We start from the raw sequence: 13,386 nt of genomic DNA on the forward strand, positions 1-13,386 counted from the left end.
GGCGGTCTACCACTAACTTAACTGTCTGCTAGAACAAAATCAATCCTCTTCAAAGGAAGAGAATAGAATCTAGCTTCTCTATGCTGTAACATTCACAGTATTCAGCATACGGTTAAAATTGACTGGATATGAAAGAAACAGGAAGATGTGATTCAGAGTCAAGAGAAAAATCAGTTAATAGAAAGTGACCCCCAAATGAGCCAGATCTTGGAATTAGCAGAGAAGAAATTTAAAGCTGCGATTTTAACTATATTCAAAGATTTAAAGGAAAACAAAGCAGAGAAATAGAAACTATATGTATGTATGTATATACTGAAAAAAGTACAATATCTGAAGTGATATCTGGATAGGCTTAACAGAGATTGGAGATAGCAGAAACAAGGATGGTGTACTTAATAAAGGATCAACAGACATTATCCAATCTGAAGACTAGAGGGATAAAGACTGAAATAACAAACAGGGCCTCAGTAACTTATGAAACAATATCATGTGGTATAATAATATACATGTAATTGGAGTCCCAGAAGGAGAGGAAAGAGAGAATGGATCAGAAAAAAACTGGAATAAATAATGGCTGATATTTCTCCAAATTTGGTGAAAAATTGACAGATTAACTTATAGGTCCTAAAAATTCAGCAAACCATAAGCAGAATAAATACAGATAGAACTACATCCAGGAACACCACAGTCAAATTGCTGAAAACCAATGGTAAAGAAAAAATCTTCAAAGAATCCAGAGAAAAAGGACACATTACATAGAGGAGAATTCTTGTAACAATTATGGCTGATGTTCAAGGAAGGCAACGAATGGCATCTTTAAAGGGCTGAAAGAAAAATAACTGTCAACGAAGAATTCTACATCCAGTCAAACTATTCTTCAAACCCAAAAGTGAAACAAAGGCGTTTTTAGATAAGCAGAAGCTGAAAGAATGTGTTGCCTTAGAACAAGAAATGCTAAAGGAAGTTCTTCAGTTTGAAGGGAAATGACCCAGTTGGAAAGTTGGAAAGTCTATAGGGCAAAAAAGAGGAGTTCCAAAAATGGTAAAACGGGGTAAATATAAAAACAATATAGTTAAAAATTTCTAGAGTTACTAAAAGACAACGTTGTTTAAAGTAAAATTGATAAGATTGTACTATGGGTTTTATAATGTGTGTATATATAAAATACAAAAAAAATAGCTCAAAGGAGGGAGGTAAAATGCAATTATACTTTTGGAAGTTTCTTACACTTTGGGTGAAGTGACACAATGTTAAGTATAGCCACGATAAGTTAAATATGCATATTATAATCATTAGCGCTAAAAGCCCAATAGAGGAATGAAAGTAGAATACTAAAAAACGTTACAAAGAAGGCAGGAGAGATAGGAATGAAGAACAGTACAAATAGAAAACAGGAATACCAGCAACAACGTGAAGCTCAAAAACCTTATGTTAAGTGAAAAAAGCCAAACACTAAAGAATACATACTGCATGGATTTTATTAATGAAGGCTAGGAGATCAGGCAAAACTAATCTATGGTGATAGAAATCAGAACAGTGGTTGTGAATGAGGGATGGGGATAGCTTAGGAAGAGGCAGGAGAGAACTTTTTGGAGAGATGGAAATTTATACCTTGATTGAGGTGGTGGATTACCTGAGAGTATAAGTTTATCAAAATTCATAAAATTGTACGCTTAAAATTTGTGCATTTCACTGCATATAAATTTTACATCCATTTTATAAAAGCCTCAAATCAAACTCTTTTGCTGGGCTGTAAGTTTTGATCAACAGAGGGCGCTCCGAGCTCATCAAACAAGCTTTGGGAACCCAGGTACTTAGGGATGCAAATCAGACAAGCTCTAGTCTCCTCTGTCTCCAAGGTGTATCTCCCAGTAGCGCTCCCTGGATATCCCACCTTCCCCACCCGCGGTACGTCCATTTCACCTGGTCACACGCTGCTTTTCAGCTGATAAACAGCGCGTAACTAATGGCGATGCTGTTTGCCGCCGCACCTCCCCGGAATACAGATGCTGCGGGGAGCTGGCGTGGCCTGCCTGGAGGCGTACCTGCCCCCCTAAGGTCTTCTCTTGATATGATCGCTTTTAAATTGGAAGTAGGAACGTAATGGAAACTTCCACACTGTTCTCGACATTTTCACTTTGACCTTGTTACCTTCCTTTGGTGGATGTGAACTATTCCCACGCAAGGGCTGTGGTGGGAGGGAGGGTAGCTGGATTGTAGCACAAGTGAGGCACAGAAGAAATTTTCCCTGAGGAAGGGGGAGGTGGGGTCGGGGGGCGTCGACCCAGGGTTCCAGATTATTGTTTTCCTGCCCCCTCCATATCTCAGAAGGAAGCTAGCGACTAGAAAGCCCCAGATGTCCTTTGCGCCCTCGCCTATCCCCAGGCCAGGTCTCTCCTGGGCGCGGAGATGCCATTACACCTCACGTGATCCCCGCTCTGGGCCGGTCCTTCCAGAGGCGTCTCGCGGGGTGTTAATTAAAGGTCACAACAAAACAGACCTGCCGGCTCACCAGAAGAAATGTCCTCCCGGGAAATGAAAAATGACACCCCGGAGCAGCCACGTGTGGAGCCCGGCATACGCCGGCTTCCTGCGCTCCTGGGCGGTGTGCGGGTGGCGGGTGGGGGGTCCGCCAGGGGGCGATCACTGGTGCTCCTGGGACTCCGTGGGCCCAAGGCGCGGGAAGAGTAGGAAGGAGGGGTGCCGAGAGGACCGGCCCGGGCACGGCGAAGCCAGGGCCAGCTCTTATACACCCCCTCTCCAGGCCCGCGCCGTCCATGCTGCGCGTGTGCAGCGCGGCGAATCCCTCAGTTTCCCCTGACCCACCGGGGCCCGCTTGATCCCGGGCTCACCTGTCCCAGCGCTGGGCGGCTGGGCACCTCGCTAACTGGGGCTGGGCGGGTCGGGGAGGGGGCGGTCATCGGGCTTTGGTTGGGAGGCTGGCTCTCCAGACGCCGGGGGGTCGGTAGGGCCATTCCAGAAAAGGTTTGCAGGGCAGGTCTAGGAGAACAAAGGGCGGGGGGAGGACCCGGCATGTTTGCAGACTTGTTTGTGACTCAATCCCTGTTACCCGGCGTTTCAAAGGCAGAACTGCAAGCCTCGCCAGGAAGAGAAAGAACTTGGGGGCGGGGGAGGCGCGGGCTCATTTCTGTCCAGCCCCGCGGGCTCGGCGCGGCCCCTCGGCTCCAGGCGCGCGCAGCGGTTTCATTAGAGCACTGGACGCGGGCCACTCACCAGGAACTTCCCCGCAAGGAGCGAGATTTACGATCCTCCACCCCCTATCAGGCTCTTGGCCTCGCAATGTCAGGCAGGAGCGCCGCAACCTAAAATGGAGCCCTGCCAGCGCGGCGGCGGCAGCCAGGCGGCGGGCTCCCGGGCGGCGGGGCCGCGGGTCCCCAAGCTCCGCGCTGCGCCCCGGCGCACACGCGCGCCCTGACCGCGGACTGCGCCGGCCCGCCGAGCCGCCCCTCTCTCAGCCCTCGCGCAACTGTCAGGCAGAACCGGCCGGCGGATATTGGCTCCGCGACACGCCGAGGCTCCTCCCAGAGTCTGGATCTTTATATTTTGGGAGAATTTCTTTGAACTCAGTTACAAAGCTGCGTGAAGGAGACAAGTTCCCACAGCCGGCTCGCCGGCGGGGGCGAGGCGAGGGCTCGCCCACTTTCTCTGCAGCGGCCGCGTGCCCTGATTGTACTCCTCCTTTCCCTGGTGGAGGAACACGGACTTACTTGGCTGAGGAAAATGCTAATTATCTGGATGTGACCGTGAAAAGCGAACGTGTGACTAGAGGCAGCAGAAGAGGATGAGGAAAAGCAGTATTTGAAGAAAGAATAAACCACCCACTCCGACCCTTTCTGTAAATTGGTGCTATTACTTCTGGGGTCCATTTGCTTTTATCCCCTCCCCCCATTAAGAAACCTTGATTTGAGGGCCAAGAGACAGCCCCTTACAACTGGGGGACCCTTCTGGGTTGGAAGACCTTTTGGATGCAGTGCTGGTGGAACATTTAGACACTCTCTTCTGGAAAAGCCACCATGAATTCGGTAGCTGGGAATAAAGAGAGGCTTGCAGTCTCCACCAGGGGCAAGAAATACGGGGTAAGTTGTGACGGGTACAATGCATCCCCAGACCCACGTCGGCCGGGGTCCCTCCTTTCCAGGTACCGTGCGGCGCGGCAGGGCGGTTCCGAGATCTCCTCCGGCTGCAGCGGCGCGGCGGCCGGGTGTGCGTGCGTGGAGGCGGGTCTGCCCTCGGGGACTCCCGCACACTCGCCTTGCTCGGGGAATTTTTTCAGTCCTCTCGTGCTGTCCCTTCCCCACACCCCTAACTTTTGCAGCATTCCTGCACTTCGAGGCAGAGTTATGCGGGACGAGAGGTTTTTCCATGAATAATCTGCCGTTCCTTAGGATCATTTCCCTGGAGCCGGGATAGCCTTTCCTGTACCTTCAGAATCCAGAGGGCTGTACCCCGAATGAAAAATCCAGAGGTCACAGCCAACCCCCCCCCCCCCCATAGCGTCTATCAGAATCTTGAACCTGGGGTCTTGCTGGGATGGGTGAGGGGTTCAAAAGCGCGGGACGCTGAATCCATGGGTCCCCCCTGCAGAAACCATTGAGGCCCCCTGAGCAAGCCTTTTCCTCTTCCCGCAGCGCTCGGGAACCGGCGCAGGGGGCACCCAGGCGGTGGGGACTCACTTAAGGACAATTAACGAGACAGATGGAGGCAGATTTGGCCGCAGGGCTCTGAGCAGTCCCTAACGCCCGCTGTTGGTGCTCGCCTGGGCCCGGGCAGATTCCCGGGAAGGCGGAAGGGCGCCCCCAGCCCAGCTCGGCTCCGGGGGCGCCCCTGACACCGCTGTGTCTCTTCCCGCAGGTGAACGAAGTCTGCTCGCCCACCAAGCCCGCGGCGCCCTTCTCCCCTGAGAGCTGGTACCGGAAAGCGTACGAGGAGTCGCGTGCCGGCAGCCGGCCGACCCCCGAGGGCGCGGGCTCCGCGCTCGGCTCCTCCGGGACCCCATCGCCTGGTTCGGGCACCTCATCCCCGAGCTCCTTTACGGGCTCCCCGGGCCCCGCCTCCCCGGGCATTGGCACCAGCTCGCCGGGCTCCCTGGGCGGCTCGCCGGGCTTCGGCACGGGCTCCCCAGGCTCCGGCAGCGGCGGCGGCTCCTCCCCCGGGTCAGATCGCGGCGTCTGGTGCGAGAACTGCAACGCCCGCCTGGTGGAGCTGAAGAGGCAGGCGCTGAAGCTGCTGCTCCCAGGGCCTTTCCCGGGCAAGGTGAGCGTCGCGCGGGGTGGGCAGCCCGCGGCGGGGAGGGGCGGTCGGGCCCAGGGTTTAGGCAGCCCCGCAGCTCTTGGCAGCTGTCCGGTCCGCAGCCACGGCGCGCCTCACCGCGGCCCGTGGGACCCTGGCGGCGCAGAGGGCTGCTAAGCACCCCAGGGGGCGCTGGCTCGGCGGGGGCAGCCCCAGGCCGGGGAGGGGGGCGGACCCGGCGCGTCTCCCTCGCCAGGCCGCGGTGGGGCGCAAGCTTGGATAAGGCGCCGGCGGTTTCAGTCCTCACCACCCACGGGGATGCCCCAGGTTTTTTGTCCCGCGGTCCTCCAATCCGCAGTGCCCCTTTCCGTGCTCCTCGTACCCGCTGGGTCATTCTGTTGGACCTGCGCGGTGCTGCCTTGCCCCGAAACCCTCTCCTTGCACTTCCACAGACCTTTGCCGTGTGGCAGGCTGGGGATACAGTGACACCAGCTCCTGAGGTCCTTTCCTTTCTGCCAAGCGCCGGGACTGCTGGCCCACTCATGAGATTTTTCTCATCAACCCCACCCGTGATCCTTTACAAAATGTCGGTGGGAGAAGTAGAAGCAAGCTGACATTCAGGAGTTGGCTGTTTGTTGTCCTTCTTTCCCAGGATTACAAAAACAGAAACACGTATTGGGAGCCAGCATTTCCCCCTACCATTCCGAGTGTCTGCCCGAGGAAGCTGAAGGGGTGGGCGGCTCCTTGGAATAGGGCTACCTCGGGCCTGCTCCCCAAGCACGCTGGGTCCTCCATGGCAACCCTGCCGGCGGGGTGTGTGCCAGGAGTCCCCGGAGCGGAGCACAATGCAATTGTGTTTGCACTGCTGGGTCCAAGTGCTATCAAACGATAATATTTACTCTTGCACTTCAAAGAGTTTTTATCAGTGGTTAGAGAGAAATCAAGAAAACAGAGTGGATTGCTGTGGAGATTTCTGATCGGGTTTATTCAATGGCATTCTCTGATTTATATTTCTGTGACTTTTGAAATGACATATTGTGATTTTTCAGTAGTGGACTTTAGGAATAACTACATCTGCTTGCTTCACCTATTTATACAAATACACACACATTCATGTTTTCATAGGCAGGGGTTAAATTAAACTAATACCCACAGAAGATATAAAATTTTAAATGTGGAAAATTACCACTGAGAGAATTGGTTTTATGAATCCCGAATTCATCTCAAGAATAATTAACTTGTGGCTTGTTGTCAGTATGCCATTTTTGTAGTTCGATACTAGAACCATCAGGACACCCCAAGAATGAATATCTCAGGGATTCTAAAAGCTTCTTTCACTCCTTCAATTTTACACTATTTGTTCATTCACAGATTTATTTGCTCTTTTGATCATTTGTCAATATTCTTCCATTTCCTTTGGCAGTCAAGGTACTATGTTAGGCACAGCAATGAAATAGCAGATACCTATGGTCCTTGTCCACAGGGAGCTTATTTTTCAATGGATGATACAGCCATTAACCACACAATGCACAATTCATAATTTGTTCTCATTTGCGGTGAGTGCTACCAACGAAGAGTGTGGGGTGCTGTGAGGTCGTATAACCAGACTAGACATGTGATAAATTTTGAAGAATCTTAAAGATATAACATCTGGAGGGGCTGGATGGCTCAGTTGGTTAGAGTGCTAGCTCTGAACAACAGGGTTGCTGGTTCGAATCCTGCATGGGATGGTGGGCTGCGCCCCCTGCAACTAAAGATTGAAAATGGCGACTGGACTTGGAGCTGAGATGCGCCCTCCGCAACTAGATTGAAGGACAATGACTTGGAGCTGAAGGGCCCTGGAGAAACACACTGTTTCTCAATATTCCCCACTAAAAGTTAAAAAAAAAAAAGAGCTATAACACCTGATATTTGAAAATCTTAATAAGTTGTAGCTTACCAGATCATTCTAGAATGTTCTTGAGGACCTGTTCTTACAATGGCTTCTTAGTGTTGTCGTTCGAATGCTTTGTGTTGTTGGTTGAGTGTTGCTTGAGTGTGCAGAGATAAATCAAAATACACCTTTTTCACGAAAATGGAGGAAGGGAAGAAAATCTAAAGGAAGAAGAAACAAATGTTGAAACTTAAATCCATCCATCATGTTTTGGGGCGTCATGTGACAAAGGAGATTTCGGTCTTGTTCACGCAGCCTGGAAAATCTACTCACGGTGTTATAGAAGGCAGCTCAATATATTTGCCAATTGTGTTTCTGTGGTGAAATAAAAGTGATGCTGGGAAGCTGATCATATTGTCAGAGAGATGGTTTTAGGAAGAGCATTGGATCTGCTGCACCTCAGCGCTCTACATCAACTTCCAATGGTCCAGGCACGTGGAGAGAAGAGCTACCAGTCATGGGGACAGTCACACAGGATCACGTTAAGTGCACAAGGAATATCACACAGTGCCACAGTTGCCTGGAGTTTTTATAGGTGACGTCGCACAGCGCAACATGACATTTGGCACAAGGGAGTGCACACGACTTAGTGAGAAACAATGGTGATTTGGATTATCTCATTGTTAGTAATGAGGTATGGGGGGGGGCCTCAATTTTAATTAAGAATATTCTGCATGTCTCTGGGAATAATAATTTTAGGTTTTTCTTCTTTGTCTTCTTCTTCTTCTTCTTCTTCTTCTTCTTCTTCTTCTTCTTCTTCTTCTTCTTTTTCTTCTTCTTCTTCTTCTTCTCCTCCTCCTGCTCCTCCTCCTCCTCCTCCTCCTTCTTTTTTTACAGCATTGGTACCCTTAGATTAGGTACAATTTCCATTGCATCTTTGAAATTTGCGACATTTTAAGCAAACAAATACTGTGTTCTCTGGAGCACCATGGATGGAGCCCATGTAACTCGGAGACAAGGCCCTTTTTCTTCCCAGAGCCGGATTTATGAGCAAACTGTGGACTTCTGTAGCCCTCAGGCACAGAAGGAGTTAAGTTTCATTAGAACAAGAGATGTCATTGTGACTCCAGCATGTAGTTCGCCCTGGAGAGTAGGAGTCTGGGAGATAAACACATGTTTTTGAGGGGTAATTTGCAAAAATCATCTTTGTAATTTGCTTAACTGTATTAAGATGCTTAACTGTATTTGGGGAATATTTTCTTAAATAAAGTATTAAATTCTGCTAGGTGATATTAAACGTCTCCTAGGGTAGGCATTTAAAAGTTAAAGGCAGAATTGCACATCCAGGAACCTTATTATTTTAGGATGAATTTGGTTTAGTTCCTTCTACACGACGGATTTATTTTGTGATATTAAGTAAATCAGTTTTCCTTTGTATGTTTCACTTTCCCATTAATATATTAAGGAAGAGAATGATTCAAACTGTTGGAATGTCATAAAAATGATATCAGGAACAGTTTGAAAGGTTCTTCATTCTTTAGAGATGGGCGTGAGGGTCGATGATTATTAATTACATGAGATTCTGTCCAATTTATGTTTTACAGAATTTAGGGTTTTTCTTACAAAGCATTATCCACTTCCAGTTTCTAACTTCGTCAGTACATTTCCCACGTATTATACTGCCATGTGAGTTCTCACGCTACGGCCATTGGTAGGTGGCAAGTCCTGTTGAATTCCCCCCATTTGTCTCTGGGACAGTTGTTTAAACAGGGGAGGTGAAGTGCTGGAGAGCCCATGCAGGGGTGCCTGGCTGGTCCCAGGAGTTAGACAGTGACTCTGGTGGCCGGAGGAGTGACCGCCCTGCTCTGAGCACTCTCAGTAGCCTTGTGGCCCCTGGAGAAGGAGGGTTCATGGCGGAGGTGACATGACTTGGAGGTTTCTAGCTTATGTAACTGGGTGGATGGGGCTAGGATTAACTGAGAGGAGACACAGAGTTGGGTGGCAATCAGAGAGAAGGATGCCATTTGGCTTAGTTTTCCATGCATTGAGTTTGAGGTTTCTGAAAAGGGGTAGAGAGGAGAGACAGATTTAGGAATAAAACAGACTCTGGAATATAGAAGTGGCACTGTGAGCTCACATCACCCTTAATGAGGCCCCAGATTCATCCTTTCAAATAGCAATTTACCTGGGTGAGTCAAGATTTGTGCCTGGTGGCAGGTTATAAAACATTCGGATTGATTTTTATTACCTCAGTCAGTAAAAAAGTACTTACTGGGTTTATATCATTTCTTTTCTAGGCCTGGTAAGTGGAAATGGTCAGATAAAACAAAAGAATGTGGATTTGTAAAGTGTTGGGATTTTAAGTAAAGCAGTCCTGTTACCCATTGTAGTGTTCCAATGTGTAAATATAAGGCCATTTTATATCCACTGGCAAGAGTATCTTTCCTGTTTTATACACACTCGAGGCACCAAGCCAGAAATAGGGGCCAAGGAATGAATCTCCCATTTTGGGGCTATCCTAGATCATTCTGAGATCTGTGACAGAACTTTTGAATTGACAGTGTGAGCTCTATGAAACAGCAGCCCAAAGGAATTCCCTGGGGTAAGCAGAAATGTTCCAGCTTGGCAAAAGGTTATCAGACATCTGTTCATTTCCATATCAATAAAAGAAAATCTTCTTTTATGTAAAAAAAGGTCCAGAACAACATTCCTATCTGATTTTTTTCTTAGTCACATATTCTGGGTCCATTTATGCCCCAGAAATATCAGGAAGATTAGCCAGACATGCTGAGAAGGGTGGCCAGGAATCACAGAGATGAAAGAAAGGAATGTGTCACAGGGTTTAAAAACAGCAAACGTAGGCTCCAAATAGCCAGAGCCCAAGTAAGTCTAGACTTGGAGATTTTATATATATGTTTGTATTTTCCCAGCTCCAAAACAGGGGTATGAAAAAATAACTCTATTTAAAAGGCCTCTATTAGAAGCCATCATAAGACACTTTATAAATAGAGAAAGTGCATTTTAAATATTTATTAATTATGAGAAAATTCTATCTGAAGTCTTCTAAGAACACATGGCTGTCTTCAGAAAGCTTCATTTGAGTGTTTTCCATTTTAGAAGTATTTCAGATTAAGGATCAGTAAGGAAAAATCCTAGAGCATTTGTCAATAAAAAATGTCTGAAACCTTTTTGGGGAACACTACAAAAACCTTCCCAGGAGAGACACGTAAGCAGTAATCTCTTCTTTAAGGCTTAGTGAGCTATGGAATGATGGCATTGCTTTCTACCGGACTTTTAATTGTGAACCAACATGGTCAGTTTTTATAGCGTCTTAATTCACTTTGTAAGAATCCGTGGCTGAGGAGTATTGCATTAGAAATGTGATTTTTAAATGGCTGAGGCTAGTAATTTGTCAGCATTTGGAACGATTCAGCCAATAAAATCTAGGCAACATCAGTTGCTCTTTGGCCTTATGTCATAGATCTCACCATTCATCAGCTAATAATAATGGTGATGGTAATAATAATGATGATTATAAATGGCTAACAATTATCGCCATTAGTAGGTGCTGGGCGATGTACCAAGACACACACACACACACACACACACACACACACACACACACACACGTGCGTACATAAACTCTCATACAGCACAGTGAAGATGAACCTGATTCCTTTTCTGTAGCCTGGGATTCCTGGTAATTGACATGGCTCAGGTCGGAAATGGGAGCATGACTAAAGGTGCAAGGAACAGAGAAATGCAAGGACGCTTTCACCCCCAAAGCCCTGGAGGGTCACTATTAGTATCACTGCCTGAGTGAGAGTCCGCTGCTCCAGGGAGAATGTTGTGATTATATTTCCTGGGCTCTCAGATGATAACTTCCCATTTAGGGTGGGGGAAAATATGTGAGGTTGTCAAGATTCTGCGCTGAGTAATTTTCTTGGCTGGAATGTAATGGAGGGAAGTCAGGAAGCTCCTCACATTTATATCCACTCAGTTGAGACTCTGTTATCAGCCCTGCTTGACAATCCGTGCCGGAGGGCCCTCTGCTGACCTTCTGAGAGGAAGGGACCTGGACGTTTCTGTGCCATGCCAGCAGGCCTGCCAGACTCCCACTCTGTTCTGTCCTGGCACAGATTGCAAGTCGGCTGGTATCTGAGGGTTCACGGTCTCTTTTCAGGAATACAAAACAGATTTCCTTTTTACCACTGTCATGAGCCACAGGCTGATTAGTGCGTCTTTACTTTCTTTTTTAAATCTCCTATGTGGTCTTACTGTGGCCAAGAAACACCAGGACGGGCTCCCACTGACCGCTCACACTTACACGCACCATCAGAAATGTCTTCAAGTACATTTGCATAAGTGCAAAGGGACTGGGACTACACCAGGGTTTCTAAATTACTTTTGACGTTTTTATCAAAATAGTAAATCAGTATCCGTCTTGCTTATTGCCTTTGGGAGGCTCCCGAACCCACCTCCATCTAAGAAAATTGGATTTTGAGTCATGCTGAGAAAGGTGTTTGTCTACCATTTCCAGGTATTAAAGGAACTCACCTACGTTTCCTTAGAGAACGTGTAAAGTTTCCTTTTTAATATTTAGATCTCTGATCCATTTGGAGATTCTTTTGGTGTATAATGAAAGGTATAGATCAATTTTATCTTTTTCTAAATGTCTATCCAGTTGTCCTCTAACCCTTTATTAAAACATTCATCTTTTCCCGATGATTTGAGATACCACCATTGTCGTTAATCAGATTTCCAGTTGTACTTGGGTCTGTTTCTGGACCTTCTGTTGTGTTCTATTTATCTGTCTCTTCATGTACCAGTTCCACACTATTTTAATTACAGAATCTTTGTGGTATGTTTTAATATTTGGTAGGGCTAGTCCTCTGTCTCTGAAACAATGCTTTTCTTTTCTAGACGTCTCCTGGCTATTTTTCCATATGAACTTGAGAATCAACTTGCTTAACTTTAAAGATATTTTTAAAATTTGGGACCATGTTAAATGTATATATTAGCCTGGGGGTTATTTGGCATCTTTATGATGTTGAATCTTTCCCAAGAACATGGAATGTCTTTCCATTTGAACAAGTCTACTTTTCAACAATTTTAAAGGTTCTTTTATAGGCTTTGCATATTTCTTGTTCAATTTGTTCTTAGGTATTATATCTTTTGTTGCTATTATAAATGAGCTCTTTACTTCCATTATCTCTTCTAATTGATAATTGTTTATATATAAGAAGGATATTGATTTTATGTATTAATATTATATCCTGTTACCTTATTACATTTTATTAATGTATTCATTAGTTTTTAAAAATGGTACTCGGATTTTCAAAAGAATTTATCTCCTACAAACAGAGATATCATTACTCTTTTTCTTTGCTATTTTTATTCCTCTAATGGTTTTCTCTTGTTTGTTACATTGATTAATGCCTCCTTTACAATGTTAGTGATATAGTGGGCATGTGTATAGTTTTTCCCGTTTATTAAGATGTTGGCTTTTGGACTAAGGCCTATCTATGCTTTTAAAAGTTAAGGAAGTAACCGTCAATCCCTATTTTATTTGGTGTTTTTAATCAGGAATGGGTGTTATGTTTTGCCAAATGGCTTTTCAGTATTTAGGGAAACGATCATATGATTTTTCCCCTTAGCTCTCTTAATGTTGTGAATTATTATCATTAATTTCCTAATAACGAACCATCCTTGTATTCCTATAAAAAACCCCACTTGGTCCCAATGTAATTTTTAAATATGCAGCTGGATTCAGTTTGCTACTATTTTATTTATTGCTTTTGCTTTCATATTCATATGCCAGTGAGTATTGTTAATTCCCACTCATGTGCCAGCTACAGGACTCTGCCACAGACATAAAAAAGACTAAAATTCTTGCCCTGGAGTAACTCCCAGTCTAGTACTAGAGACAGGGAACCAGAGAGCTGGAGTGTAGTGTGCTAAGTGCTGGACCACAGGCTGTGCAGTCCGCTGGGGAGCACAGACGGGTGAGGCTCGAGGCTTTGGACGGGTGAGCAGGAATTCAGCATTTGAACAGGACGACGCACCGACTTTCCAGGTGGAGGGAATAGTGGACACAAGGCACGAAGAGGTTATGCATGCTCAGCAAACCTGGGGAACTGCAGTGGTATCTGGTCACCATCGCAGGTGTGTGCATGTGTGAGTGACAGGCTGGGAAGGTGGCAGGGAGAGGATGAAGGGCCTTGCAGCCCAAAGAGTCTGAATATGATCCTGTAGGCCATAGG

At 46.6% G+C, this 13,386-nt stretch overlaps 1 protein-coding gene across 1 annotated transcript in view; it reads left to right on the plus strand.

The window, feature by feature from the left end:
• The first annotated feature begins 3,586 nt into the window (after positions 1-3,586).
• The window catches only part of KIF26B (kinesin family member 26B), a 402,861-nt gene continuing 393,061 nt past the window's right edge, over positions 3,587-13,386 (plus strand). The window contains exons 1-2 of the mRNA XM_019730870.2: positions 3,587-4,097; positions 4,873-5,274. Coding sequence (XP_019586429.2) covers positions 4,035-4,097; positions 4,873-5,274 — 465 coding nt within the window. The 5' untranslated portion in view covers positions 3,587-4,034. The remainder of the gene's footprint in view (positions 4,098-4,872; positions 5,275-13,386) is intronic.

This window comes from Rhinolophus sinicus, linkage group LG12, assembly GCF_036562045.2.
Source record: "Rhinolophus sinicus isolate RSC01 linkage group LG12, ASM3656204v1, whole genome shotgun sequence".
Lineage (NCBI taxonomy): Eukaryota > Metazoa > Chordata > Mammalia > Chiroptera > Rhinolophidae > Rhinolophus > Rhinolophus sinicus.